Genomic DNA, 15,288 nt, shown 5'->3' on the forward strand with positions numbered 1-15,288 from the left:
AATAGGGGTATTCATGATTTTGTGTTAAATGTAAAATGTTTTACCATGTTAAATTTTATAAGTATAGGATTGTGAGCAGCCCTATTTAAAGTCATGTTGAATGTTAAATGCATAAGAGCTCCTAGTGGATTTTCTAAGCAATTTGTTTTACAACCTTTCCTTCAAAAATTTCATGTCATTGTTTACTTTTATGCTTTCGATTCATTATTATTATTATTATTATTGTCATCTAATGCTTTTTTAGTTATTAAAACATTCAGAACAATACAAAAACAAACTATGAGCAATAACCTAACACGACGACTAACAAAATGGTGACGAGCTCAGCTGGTCTGTTGCGTGACGTCATTCTCCCTTTAACAGCCCTAGTAACTGACTCTCAGGGACGTGACGGCCGTGCGGGTTGGGGCGCAGGTCCCAGTGCGTGCTCGGTTCGGAACGTTGTGGGTTCGATTCCCACCTGGGGCAGTTAAACTTTCATTTTCGGCTGTCCCGAAGAATGAATCTTGACACTCCCAGTTGGTGAGTACGCGGCGGCAACCTAAGTAGCCGTCAGGGGTTGGGAAAAAGGTCCAGTTGGCCCACTTGCCGGACTTGTTCCCCCCACCATATACCAGTACCAGTATCAACTGACTCTCAGTCATGTTATATGTTATATCGTTCTAACATAGTAAAGGAAGAAATTATTTCTCCATTCAATATTAGTTTTTCCATTTAACATGTTAAACTAAAGATCATGAATACCCGTAATAAGTGATTTAAAAAATAAAAATAGTTTTGAACATATATTTTTCTTATCTACCCATACCTCACTGGAATGCACCTTATACTGAGACACAGTATATAAACATAGTATGCATTTCACAACCCTTCTCATCCCTTAGACTACTCCTATGTAAGTCGATCGCGACACACTTTTAAGATAAAAACTAGATCTTATATACTGAAAAGTTGGCCACTCCTGCCCTACATTGTTTATTTATATAAATATAATAGTTGAAGAACAGCGTTTCATATATTGTGTGTGTCAATATTCGGAATTCTTTTCCTATGTTGCTTGCAACTTAAGTTTGAACATACCCTATCTCATATAAAATTGATAAAATCCAGATTTTACGAGAAATAAAAATACATTAATTTCTGTTGGAAAAAATTGTTAAAAATATATTTATATCAATAGTGCCTACTTGGTATAACGAATCTCCTGTAGTGTATGACATGATGTAATGAGATCCGAACTTCTTTACAAAGTTCCCCACACTTGCTGCATTGCCATATTCTACATCGTCGGATGAATGCTTAATGTGCTCTAATGGCTTTAAATTTGAAGCAGCATCGTCGCTCAATTTTTTAGATTCTTTGTTTCTAGACAGACGTACTAGTACATAACAGTAATCATGAGCAATATAGCTGGTATTTAAGCCGAAATTTTTTGCTATTGCTTCATCTGACCAACTAGCAGCAAAAGCTTTCCAGGGTTCTTTCGCATGCTCAATTCTGAATTCCCGAAAGTAAGCTTCCAGCAGTTGAGTAACATCATCGCAAAATTCCATGTGGAAATCTCCATTGAAAATTGCTCCATCTTTGTCAGTGTAGCTGAGAAAAAAAAAAAAAGAAAGCAATCATATTATTGTAATATATTTGTTATTAATTTTAAATATTCTCTAAGCATTGTGTTGTATTTAATTGGTTGGGAGTCGTTAATAGGGGTATTCATGATATTGTGTTAAATGTAAAATGTTTTACCATGTTATAAGTATAGCATTGTGAGCAGCTCTATTTAGTCATGTTAAATGGTAAGTGCATAAGAGTTCCTAGCGGATTTTCTGAGAAACTTGTTTAGTAACCTTTCCTTCCAAAACTTCATGTGATTGTTTATTTCTAAGTTTTGATTACAGTAAATTATTACAACATGCCTAAAATAAGTGAAAAGTAGAAGTGTAAAAGTTTGGCTACTGATGGCCTTTTTTAAAAAGTCCAAAACACAAAACAAAAGAAAAAAACAAACACAAACTACGAGCAAGTAACCTATCATCATACGACTACAAATAAAACGGTGACAAGCTCAGCTGGTCTGTTTCGTGACGTATTCTCCATTTAACAGACTCAGTCATACTACATGTTATGTCGTTTTAACATGATAAAAGAAGGAAATATTTCTCCATTTAACACGCTTTAACATGTTAAACTAAAGATCATGAATACCCCTAGTATATATCACGTCCAAAGGAGGATTGGTTGATTTAGCCTGTCTGTAAGGATTAAGTTGGTTCAGAAATCCCTCATTTCTTGGTCAAAAATCATAATGCGTTCTTATAGGCTTCAAAACATATCCTATTTTATTATTAACACAAACACATTTGATCTAAATATACTCTCCACATTTATTTTCATGGGCAATTAGCCTGCAGGAAAAGATTTTAAAGAATATAACATCAATATTTAAGGTTGAAAATGGTCTGAGGGCTGAAACGTAGAGAGTTTTTAAAAATAAATGTTGAGAGTATATATGGATCAAATGTGTTTGTGTTAATAATAAAATAAAACACTCCTTAACAATCATTATAATAAATCATAAATCTAATATCCAATTTTGTTTTAATTAATTAGATGAAAAATATTTTTTTTTTAATTTTTAAAAATATTTTGGTTGGGGGGAAGAGAGCTGAACCTCCCCCCCTCTCCCAAGTACCTTCATGTTTATTTTCTTTTAATTTCAAGGATAGTTTTAAACAAAAACTATATTGAATCAACATAAAATAAAAAATTAAAATGTTAATTTTATAGCGTTGGGGAAGAAGTAAATTAAATTACAGATGAATTTAATTTTTTAAAGAAACACTTTTAAATAGGAAAAATGAAAGAGATGGAAAAATTACAGAACACTTGGAATCGATATAAAATATGTGAGTTTTAAAACTGATATAGGAGTCATTGGTCAGTATTAGTTAGATTGTTTAAAATAGATTTTTTATATTATAAATAATTAATGAATAGTGACATTATAGAAAATAGAACACAAAGAGAGATAGGATTAGGTAAATTCCTGAACAGTAGAGTTTTATTTACTAATTTTAGACAGTGTAGCCAAAAAAAGAGAACATTTATGATTAATGAAAAAATATGAAATATTTTAACTTATATACAATATTTTGAACATTTGGTTTGTTTTGATCTTGGTTAACATATGTCCATCTCATAACCTTGAGCTAAGGAAATAATGAAAATAATTAGTATTAAACTTCGGCCTAATCTCAAAAACCGATCTTAATTTGTAAATTGATATACAAACGTAAAGCTGTGAAGAACAAGTAACTTATATTTAAAATAACTCATAATTAATTTAAACTTATTTATTGTAATTCACTGTGTTACTTTTTAAAACTGTTAATTATAATTTATTTTTCATTTTTTTAGAACAATGAACTGGAGGATAGTGGGCACACTGTCCGAAACGTTATTTGGATGTTAACATAAATTAAAGACATAATAAAAAAGTAATATCTTTCATAAAAAGGAAAATAATACAAACTATATTTACATAATTAACAACTAGGCAGTTTTTATTTATTCAGAGGCCATTTAGCCGAGTGTGTCGAGTCGTCACCTTAGCAGCCATGAAACTGCAGTGGCGCTGATTCGATTCCGGTCTTGGCGGGTTAACGTTTATTTCTTGGATGTCCTACGAAATAAAAAGTCTACACTCCTGCTACTCTGGTTAGAAATGTTTGGTGACGTTAAGGACAACCTCCCGTATGTCAGAAATGGCTTGGCCGGGATTAATAAAAAAATGGTTTCATTTATTTTTTATGTCTATATTTATAAAGTATATGATACGGAATTTGAACTTGAAAATTCCCCAATACATACGTCGATTTTCATTTCTTCAAGAAGCATATTGCTAAACTTTATAAGAATTGAAAAATACCACGTTTGCCAATTGATTCTGCTCCAATCTTTAAAATCTTAAGCCTGTCCGATTTTAAGATTGCCTTCTCCTTTAAATGTAATAAAAAACAATCAATTTACTATTGGATAAAAAATGAAAAAGCAAATCTCTGCTATACTAGTTGAGGTTTTTGTCTGTAATTTATGGTTAAATAAAGTTGAAGGTCCCTAATTGAGGTTTTAGTCTGTTTATTCAGAAATTAAGGCGTAAAATCTACCGGTCATCAAGGCCAATATTTTATTCATGAATACATTTAGTGTTCAATTATATGGTTTTAGTCTGTGATATATACTTAAATAAAGTTGAGGGTTCCTGGTTGAGGTTTTAGTCTGTAATTTATGCTTTAATAAAGTTTAAGGTTCCTAGTTGAGGTTTTAGTCTGTAATATATGCTTAAATAAAGTTGAGGGGTCCCTAATTGAGGTTTTAGTCTGTAATATATGCTCAAATAAATTTGAGTGTCCGTGGCAATATTACAGATTTTTCAAAATGGCCGCCGTATATGTTTAGGTATGTTGCCAATAACTCCTTAAGTATTATAAAATATCACTATTAACTACATTATAGTGCATTTAACGAGCTTTACTTTGAGCTCTAATAGAGTTCTTTACGTTCAATAATTACCGAGCTGCAGTTTTTTTTAACTTCAATATTTTTATTAAACAACTAGAAATCAACACTATGTGAATTTATTAGGCAGATATCATGGCAACTGCTACTTTTAGAGATATGATCATTATAAATTTCTTAATGTGTACTTAAAAATCTTCAAATTGAGCCGTGATAGATATTTCTACATTTAATAGTTTCCGAAATATACGAACTTTTCTCAAGATAAGACTCATTTCCAATGTTAAGGTTTGATGATTATATTTCATCAGATAATGTGATAATTCATTAATGATCAACTCGTTTGGGAAAAAAATATCTGTGTTTGAAAAACTATATCTCGGAAAATATTGAACGTAAAGGATTTCATGACGTCTTAATTTGAAGCACGTTAAATACATAAAGCTGTTTATGTTGATTATTTTTCTAGAAACAGTGATTTTTCATGATATTCGCCAAAATATATTCACGACTTGTTTCTTGTTATTTGGAAAAAAATATTGGTTCTGGAAAAACTGTATCTCGGAAAATGTTGAGCGTAATGAGTTCTGATAACGTATGTTGAACGTAATGAGTTCTGATAACGTATGTAGAATATAATGGGTTCAAAAATTAGCAAATTTACTCTACTTAAAAAAAAAAAAAAGTATTTACTCTTCATCGTGTGCTCTGTAACCTTCAGGATATTGAGCATTGAATCAAATAAGAGTGTAAATTTTAGTTTTCTTCTAAAATGAAATAAATCTCCGGTGCTGTAACATTAAATAGTTCAACAAATACTTTTCAAGGATATTTGTGGTTCCTGCTGTATAGTCTAGGTGAACATTTGAATTATTTTCTAAAAGAAAATGCGTGTTAGCTCTTAAAAAATTATTTTCTCCTCCAAAAAAAACCGTGATTTTGACGGGTATGCAGAAGCAAAATAACAAAAGTAGAAACTTTGAATGTATAAAGGTTTTAATTAGCTCAATAAAAAATAAAAAGGTGAAATATTTTTATTGTAAACGGGTTTCTAAAAAGAAAAGTGCACTGCACAACGCCTGGCACTGGACAACGTATTTCTTAGTACAGGAGTCCAAGAGGAAAAAAATTCAGTTATTTTACCCCAATTTTTGATTACTTTAATAAAAACTATGTATAATTACTAGTCAAAATTGATGAGTCTGCCAAGTATAGGTAGGGGAAATAAAGAATGGCGGCTGTTTCAAAATGTTAAAAATAATTAATTTTTTATTCGGAGCTCTGTATCTTTAAAACTACCAAGAGCAATAGAAAATCTAAGAGAACACCATTTAAAGAAGAGTAAATTTGCTAAAATGTAAGCCCTACTTGAGCTATTTACGATAAATAGTTCTCGAGATATAGCTTTTTAAAAAGCTAAAAAGCTTCAATCTAATGAAAGAAATTGGCTTACAATTACTTCTAGGTTAACTTGCAATTTTAATGGACTACTTGCTGTGCTTGGCGTTTTTACTTGCACCAAGAAAGTAATAGCCAAGAGAACAGTAATGTTCTGCAGGAAAGAAACAAAGTTATTTATTCATTTTATAATGAATATTAAAAAGCATCTTATCTGCTGTTGAAGAATCCATTTTGAAGGGACAATAGATAGACCTATTTTATTCAAAACATACAGCTCATGTATAGCTTTCTTACGTCCTCGCCGGATTTGTTTATATTAACTGATGTTAACTTTGTGAAGGAGCTGCGATCACAGATTCAAATCTATTCTTGTTTTGACAAATGTATTGTATTATCTTGTGCAATGCTGATGAAATTGTTAACACCACTAAAAGTTAACACGACAAAGAAATAATTTGTTGGCTTTTAGCCACGAAATCGGGGTTTCTGAACCACTTCCGTGAATTGTCTGAATTCATTACATGTTGAAGGGTGGTACGATGAAGGGGAATTAAAAAAGGTCCAGAAATAAAGCTAAGCAATAATTGAATGGTCCCTTATTTGAAATATTTGACTCGGTTTCAATTAATTAATTAGTGAACATGAGATTTGACCCATTCGCTAATTTTAATTTCTATAGAAAAAACATACATTGTGATAGGGGAGTCGATTCAAGAATTTATGGCACAGTAGTTATTCATAAGTTCGTTGAAAAATCAAATTAATTTATTGGATGAAATTTAGTTATGTTAAGTTTCGAAAATAATTTTGATGTGCTTAAATGTAGGATTGCTTATTAAGTAATTGATGTCTTGATACTAAGCTAGTAATATTATGGGGCGTTAGGTTTATTAGGAACTGATATAAATTTAATTATAAATAATTTTCTCACCTAATTATGTCATCTTCCATTATTTCAAAAACATCAACTGACGGCTCGCGGAACACCCATGGCTGAGGTCTTCCCACTACCTTCATGGACACTCCCATGAAACCATAGCGTCCAAAAATATTCATCGCATTTCCTATTTTTAAGCTATCCATTGCTAATGATTCTCCAAATAAAAAAAGGAGTAGGTACAGCATCCTTCTGTAATGAATGGGAAATAAATGTCTTATATTGAATCAACAATAATTTACAAATGTTAAGATTATTAACGCTAGAAATCCTTTGCCGAATAAAACATGCAATCAAAACCTGGAGTTGTGGAAAAATGTTTAATAAAAGGTTAATTTGGTTGTAAAAAATTGAGAATTGAAAACGTATTGAGTAATTATTAATTTTAGATTAAAATGTTTTATAGGACTTGATCTTACAAAATTCTACATGAATAGTGAAAAAATTAAATAGAAGCTGATTAGGAATAATGACGGCATCTACTACCATTAAGCTTTATCTATATTTTCAGACAAAGTATTTATATAAATAATTATTATAATTACCTCACTGTTATTCTGTGCACCTGCGAGTAAGTACAGGGATCTGGGTACAAGAGCCCAAGAGGAGAAAAAAATTAGTTATCTCACCCCAATTTTTTATTACTTTAATGAAAACTATGTATAATTAATAGTGAAAATTGATGAGCCTGCCAAGTATAGGTAGGAGGAATAAAAAATGGCGGCTGTTTCAAAGCGATAAAAAAAACTAATTTTTCATTCGGAGCTCTATATCTTAAAAACAACACAAAAAAGGAACAACACAAAAAAAGAGTGCGTCATTTAAAGAGTAAATTTGCTAAAATATGAGCCCTAATTGAGTTATTTACGTTGAATAGTTTCGAGATATAGCTTTTTAAAAAGAAGCATTTCATAAAAATGTTATTTGGGACGTACTGAAAGATCAGTAGTTAGTTAATTTATTTTGAAAACTTTATATCTCAAAAACCATTTGACGTACAGATGTCTATTAGCACTCAAATTAAAGTTAGTTTAATGAGCTATAAAGTAGTTTATGATGTTTATCTTCGTAGGAGTAATAGTTTACATGAAATTTGCTAAAATAAATTGATTTATAGTTGTTCGGACAAATTTTCATTTGCCAAATTTATATTCATATGTGAATATCATAAAAACTACTACCCCTACGAAGATAAGTGCCATAAACTACTTTATAGTAAGTTAAATTTCCTTTATTTTGAGTGTTGGCAGACATATGTGGGTCTTATAGATCTAGAGATATATTATTTCAAAAATCCAACATTTTATACGAACAACTAGAAACTAACATTTTATCGGTTCATTTTGTCAAATATCATAAAACTACTACTCCTACAAAGATAAACATAATTAACTATTTTGTAGTAAATTTAACTAGCTTTAATTTGACCGCTGGCAGACATCTGTACGTCCAATGGTTTCTGAAATGAAGTTTTTCATAAATCAAATTTATTTTAGCAAATATCATGAAAACTACCATTCCTACGAAGGTAAAGGTCATAAACTTCTTTATAGTCCATTAAACAAGCTTTAATTTGAGTGCTAATAGACATCTGTACGTCACATAGTTCCTGAGATTTCTCAAAATAAATTAACTAACCTCTGATATTTTTAAGAAATGTTGCTTTTTATTTTTTTTTTTTTAATTTTATTTATTTATTGATATTTACAACTGTATAAAAAAATACAACCAGTAAATTTGATCATAATGACACAATGATATGATACAGGATGTAGAGAAACTAGTAGTAGAACTCTAAAAACAGTTTGCTTTTTTTAAAAAAAAAAAAATAAATAAAAAAATAAAAATAAAAAAGCTATATCTCGAGAACTATTGGACGTAAATAGCTCTTTTAGGGATAATATTTCAGAAAATTTACTCTTCTTTAAATAATGTTCTCTTAGATTTTCTAGTGTTGTTGGTAGTTTTTAAGATATAGAGCTCCGAATGAAAAATTAAGGTTTTGAAACAGTCCCCATTTTTTATTCCCCCTACCTATACTTGGCAGACTCATCAATTTTGACCATTTATTATACATAGTTTTCATTAAAGTAATAAAAAATTGGAGTGAGTTAACTGCCTTTTTTTCTTCTCGGCTCTTGTACTATTATTTTCTGCAACTTAGGACAGAAAAGACTGGTGATAACCCCGAAATAAAAGTCCAGCTGTCTAGTGTTTTACAGTTGCTTTAATGCCCGACTTTACAAGGTCTCATTGTTAGCAGCTTAAAACATACTTTATTTAAAGAGTGATTCATTTCCGTTGCATTATAGTTTTTAAATATTATATTTCAATATTTTTTTTATATTTCTGCGTCTTTGTCTAGAAGCTTTGCCAACTTGTCTGAAAAAGGCAGATGTTGAATTGCAACCCCAGAAAGTGTGAAGCAGTAGTATATTGTCTTTAACTTTATTTGAAATATTGAAGTGTCAAGAGGAATAGAAAATGGTCTCAGACTTTCCATTTCCAGGTTTAAAAAAAAATCTAGCAGCCCTCAATGTTTGGAACTAGTGGAGTGACAATTACTTGAAGAATCTTCAGCCAGAATCACACATTCAGAATGTGTATAATTTTCTACAGCTCTTCTAACAGGAACATAGGAACATTCTCACATAAACAGATTACTTGATTCTCTGGCCATTTCTTTCTTATCGAATAAATTTGCTTTGTTAAGCTGTAAATAATATCATTATTTTAACTTTTCTCTTTTATTAAGAAGCATTATTCTTATCTATTTATTTTCTCTTTTGTTATATAGGGGAATTTGTTGGTCAAATGAAATAGGGGTTGTGAAATGGAAGGGAAACAAAAAGAAAAGGAATAAATCGAAAAACTTGTAGTTAGTTTGTAGACTGGTATTAATTGTAAAAGAAAACTGTGGAAGAAAAAAAAAAATGTATTATATTATATCATGTAAAAATATGTAACTTATATTTGTCCAGTCCCGGATTGATCAGTATGCTGTGTAATGTAGCAACCCGATGTATTTGGGCAGCATGAATGAATAAAGTATTTCTTTCTCTCTCTCTCTCTCTCTAAAACATTGTATATAGTTAGGGGTGTCTTATGTACGAGACTATACCCCCCCCCTCATAATCAACTGTTAAAAAAACTATAATGTAATGGTTACATCAACCATGTAAGGCCCACCAGGCCGATCTGGTATAAAATAAATTATCGAATAAAGATTGATGATTGTATTAAATGAGTTTGAGTGTGTAAAAAAATACGAAAACCATAAGTAAAATGGTTGAACTTGAAAAAATCAAGTCATATTCGTTTTTAGTTATAAGTACGAATTTTCTAAATATCAAGAACAATATATTTTTTGGACTTTTGGAATATTTTTTTTTCTACTTATGTCCTGCGTTCGCGAAATTAATTCATAGCTCTTATACAATGTTATCCAAATTCAACGTGACTACAACTATTGGAAAGCAGAAGTTTCGCCTTTCCAGCCCGTACCAATATATTCTAAACTTTATACCTTTATATGGGTAAAAAAAGCAGTTTCAAACCGAGAAAAATTTTTCATGCGTTTTATTTAATATTTCCAGTTCTAATTTGTTTACGAAAATACAGTTGAACGGTCCTAAACCATACCTAGATTTTTTTCAGAACAGTGGTATTGTCTTGAAGTTTCAGAAAAAAATTAAAGGCCCCAAGTTAGGCTAAATTTTGAGTAAATTGTTTTTTTCGATATCTATCAAAATTCGTATTTTAATGGTTTTTCGTGGTCAGTAGATTGAATATTAACTTTATTTCTCCATGAAACAAATTTTAGTCCACTGTACAAGGTCAATCGGGATAAATTAATTCAATACTGTGATAATAATACGCATCATTCGGTTTGTTTTCGGATATAGGATACGAAAAAAGTATTGTCGATTGTATTAAATAAGTTAATAACCAAAACAAATCACAAAAAAAATATATATATCGTTTCCCATAAAGTAGGCCAAAAAAAGCTTTTCAAATTCGTTTTTAGTGTTCTCGAATATCCTTAAATAAGAATTTTCATAAAAACATAACAAAAAAAATATTGTATGAAGCTGGTTCATACAGAACATTTTTGTCATATATTTCTGATATGAGTACAGAGTTGAAACTTACAGGTACAGTTTTTCAAAAAACCTACAATTTTTTTTTTCCAAATAACGATAAATCAACATTTTGTGATGATATTTTGTCATTATAATGGAAGCTGCTACTTCTACGAAGATGATCATTATTTATAAACTAATGTATGGAGGATTTAACTAGAAAAAAATTCCATTTTAATTAACTTAAAAAAAATGCTCATTAAATGCACTATAATGCAGTTCCTAACGATTATCTTCGCGGGAGTAGCTTGTTCCATTTTCTGAAATAAGTTCACAAAATGTTGATTTTTCGGGAAGTTCATTTTCGAAAAACTTTATCTTCGGAACTATAGTACGGATAGTAGTAATCAAATTAAACGCACTATAATGTAGTTCCTACTAATTATCTTCCAGAGAGTAGTATTATACACGATTGTAACAAAAATATATTTAATAAGTGTTGATTTATCATGATTTAGGAGAAAATGTTAGTTTTTGAAAAGCTGAATCTCGGGAACTATTGAGGTCAAATTGAAGCAAGTTTAATTAGACATGTATTAGTTTATAATGGGCATCCTCTAAGGAGTATCAGTTTTTATTATTTTTTTTGTGAAAAAATAATACCTCAAAATTTCGGTTTCTTGTTATATTGAAAAAAAAAAAACTTAACAAACCACTCCTTCACCCCAATACGTAGTTTTAGCCACGCCCCTAGGTTTCTTGCATTTAATTTTCCAACATCCAGCTCCCTTCTTGGTTTTCAAATGGAATATTATTTTTCCTTTTAAAAAACTGCTCGATGCCATTAAATTGGAGGTTGCAAAGACATAAAGTCAATATTACACCTATCTTTGCCATCGTTCTATGACCAAATTGATAAGACCTATGGTTTTTTGTATTCAAATTTTTTTAAGAATGTACCAAGTAAATATTCTTATTATATTATATTAGACAATATAATGTACAATATAATATATTTTTTCGAAATACATTTTTCGGCTTACTGCCGTATATTTTGTTTCATCTTCATTTACCAGTAAACCAATTTTCTCTGCTGATGTCAGTTTCAGCTTGTCTCCCCATATCCTCCTGATTGCTTCTGAGGATCTAATATCAACTACGTATGCTAGGATTTTATGTTTCATTCCGACGTACATCCCACCACTTTCTTTTAAAGTTCTAATCACCTTTTCCAAGATTTAGTTAACTTCACTGGCGAGATTTCATCTCCCTGTCTCATATCTGTTGTAACCTCAAAGGCTTCACATACTTCCTTTTGTATCAAGACTCATTTAGGATCATTTCTACATGCGCCAATCTCACTAATTTCCAGGGAACACTCGGATCAGTCATAATCTTTCAAAGACTGTTTTTGTCGATAGAATCATAGGCTGCTTTGGAATCCATAAATATGGCGTACATATCCTGATTTACTTCTCATCGTTTTTTCCTGACCTCCCAAATTGTGGTTTGGGCTTAGGGCCAAAAATCCTATCCTTTATTACGATACCTAATATGTATATATATTTTTCAATTTTTACCATAAATAAACCGGAGATTTTAGGAGGACATCGCCTGAATCGGGTGAACTGGACGTGGTAAATATAATTCAGGTGATTGTATTGCGACGAATAAGATGGGCTCGTAAGGCTGTAGGGTTTAGTAATAAACTTATCCCTAAAAATTTAATAAACACTGATTCGACAGATAAATGTCCGAGAGTAGGTCGAAACGTACCTGGGAGGATAGCGTCAAGACTAATCCTCGGAGTCATTGAGTAGAGGTATGTAGAACCTTCGGGTTCGTTAAGCCTTTTATTATATAATAAATTCAGTTTTCTATGGCAATCCTTGTTTTAAATTGATATTGTAAAAAGTGATTGGGGCGTTGACTTTTTTCATTGAGTGGTCTCACAAAGTGAAACACTTTGACCCCCAACCATGGTTACTCCAATGGGAGTCTTGGCCAAAAAAAAAAAAAATAATAAAGTGATTGGTGGTTTTTAAAGAACAATTGCTCCAAACATTTTTATTATTTTTGCCTGTTAAATTTACTACTGCACTTCAATTCTTAGCTTCAATGTTCACGACTTTAAAAAAAATTTATTTCACTGGGGTTGTGCCTTAGTAAAAAATACGCATTTATCCATATATCCATGTTTGAATTTTTTAATCAGAGTTTTTAAGGTAAATACATGTTTAAGGAGGGAAGTAATCTAGTCTCGCAAAATTGTCCGTGGGTGTGGAAGGCTAAGATGTTGCAGTGTTAAAATCGTCTTTTTTTTCATAATTTTCTCGAAAACGGCACTAACGATTTTAATTAAACTGGACAGTTAAGAGTTTAATTAAGCTGTACATCAAAGTACAGATAAATATTATTTAATATCATCTATGTCCTATCCTAATTTAACGAGTGTGACAGGGCTAGAATGAAGAATTTTCCAAATAGCTTCCTCTACAAGTACCTTTAATTTCGTTTATTATATATCAGTTACAGTCTCTTTTTCTTATTATTAATAAGAAATGGAGTAAGGAAGAGTTTATAACTCTTTTAGAAATTATTTTATATTTTATAAAATAAAATATTTTATATTTCTTATAAAAAAAAGAAATGTTTTCCCAGATTGATAAGAAATATCCGGAAATAAGAGTAGGTAGCTATGTTGGTGTATAATATACTGTCGGGAAGCTAAAAATTTTAGAAACATTGATATTCAACATGTAAAGTGATGAAGAGTGACAAAAAAAGGATAAATAAACTGAATTCATAAAGGTTTTATGATTATAGTCTTTTTTAAAAATTATCTATTTTTTTCATGTTTTCGTGGAAACCCGTTCAATTTATTTTACTCACACTCAACCTAAATATGAACGCATGAGAAGGGAAAGTACTCCAATCATAAATAATAAAGATTTTGCTGTTTTGAAGCGAGAAAGGATTAATTTTAACTTGAAGGATGGTTGCGCCCACCGCTCTAGATTTTTAAATTAAAGTATAAGTTCAATTAATTGTTTGTGGTTTTAATGAAGATGACAATATCTGGACCAGCCAATGCTATTTAAATGTGGTCTTGAAAATGATAACCATCTATGTCTATGGAAATGGAAAATGTAGGTATAATTCTAGGTATCATCTAAACATGCCAGGTAAAATTTGTGAAACATTGTTTTAATGATTTTTTTTCCAGATATTGTGCTGTAAAACTTATAAATTAATGGGCTGAAAAATGTTCTAGAATTAGAATAAAATATAATATTAAAATAAATATCTAAAATTATAATTAGATCTATTATATTGTGATATAAAAAATCTAATTATAATTTTATATATAAATATCTAAAATTATAATATTGATTACACTAATATTGTGAAAACTGATTATTTAATTTTGAATTATTTTTATATTTTACCCATACGATCAACTAACAGAAGAAATAAAAATAAATAAACGTACCTTCAATGAGAGTATTATCACGCTTCCAAAAATAAAAGACACTATTAATATTATTGCAATGACAAAATCGGAGTGCAGTAGCTACCATTCATTTCAGTTCAACTGAACTGACCATTTATTAATACAACTAATCGGTAAAACAAAACACCAATCGGAGTATATCGGTAAACAAACGTGTTGTTAAGAGCTTTCTGTCACTGTTGGAATTAGGTTTCTGTTTACCATTAAAACATTCAAATCTGATTATTGTTAAAGCCATTTTGATTTCGCACAGGATGTAACAGAAGTCTGTAAGTAACAGAATCCTCTAGATATTTTTTAATAGTTTAACTTTTATCCAAGTATGAATTTTTACTAAGACAACAATAATCAGCTCGTCTGGAAAATATTTAACTGAACTGGCCATACCTAATAATATTTAATGATCTTTCTCGTTAATTAATAAATTATTAACCAAGTGAACGTCAGCTTTGCTTATTATTTCGCAGCCATTTTGCGAAAAATACGAACAAAGAAGTTATTGCAAATACATTATTTGAAAAAAATAATTTTTGAAAACCTGAATATTCTTGAAGGTTTTCAGTCATTTCGATTCACTCTTCATCAGCTCCCCCTTTTAAATAGACATTAAATCGATATATATCATTTGAAATAAATAGGTATTATCCTATTTGTCTTGTATTTTCTACATTAGAATCATTTTGTTATTGAAATAAACATGTTATCAAAATTTAAATATCTGTTTGGTTTGAAAAAAATGTGATTAATCTTTATATCACTAATTAATTCTTTTGATCTGTGCTGTAAAATCCAAATAGGCAACTAAGCTATTCTTATGAGACTTATCCAGCGTCTTT

The 15,288-nt window shown here is 30.2% G+C and overlaps 1 protein-coding gene across 1 annotated transcript in view; it reads right to left on the bottom strand.

The window, feature by feature from the left end:
* The window catches only part of LOC106689358 (torso-like protein), a 24,016-nt gene extending 9,458 nt beyond the window's left edge, over positions 1 to 14,558 (bottom strand). Inside the window, exons 1-3 of the mRNA XM_014434293.2 lie at positions 14,432 to 14,558; positions 6,851 to 7,048; positions 1,188 to 1,596 (exon numbers count right to left, since the gene is read on the bottom strand). Coding sequence (XP_014289779.1) covers positions 1,188 to 1,596; positions 6,851 to 7,044 — 603 coding nt within the window. The 5' untranslated portion in view covers positions 7,045 to 7,048; positions 14,432 to 14,558. The remainder of the gene's footprint in view (positions 1 to 1,187; positions 1,597 to 6,850; positions 7,049 to 14,431) is intronic.
* Positions 14,559 to 15,288: the final 730 nt, after the last annotated feature.

The sequence above is a fragment of the Halyomorpha halys genome, unplaced genomic scaffold (assembly GCF_000696795.3).
Source record: "Halyomorpha halys isolate HHAL.00 unplaced genomic scaffold, Hhal_1.1 Scaffold1342.1, whole genome shotgun sequence".
Taxonomy (NCBI): domain Eukaryota; kingdom Metazoa; phylum Arthropoda; class Insecta; order Hemiptera; family Pentatomidae; genus Halyomorpha; species Halyomorpha halys.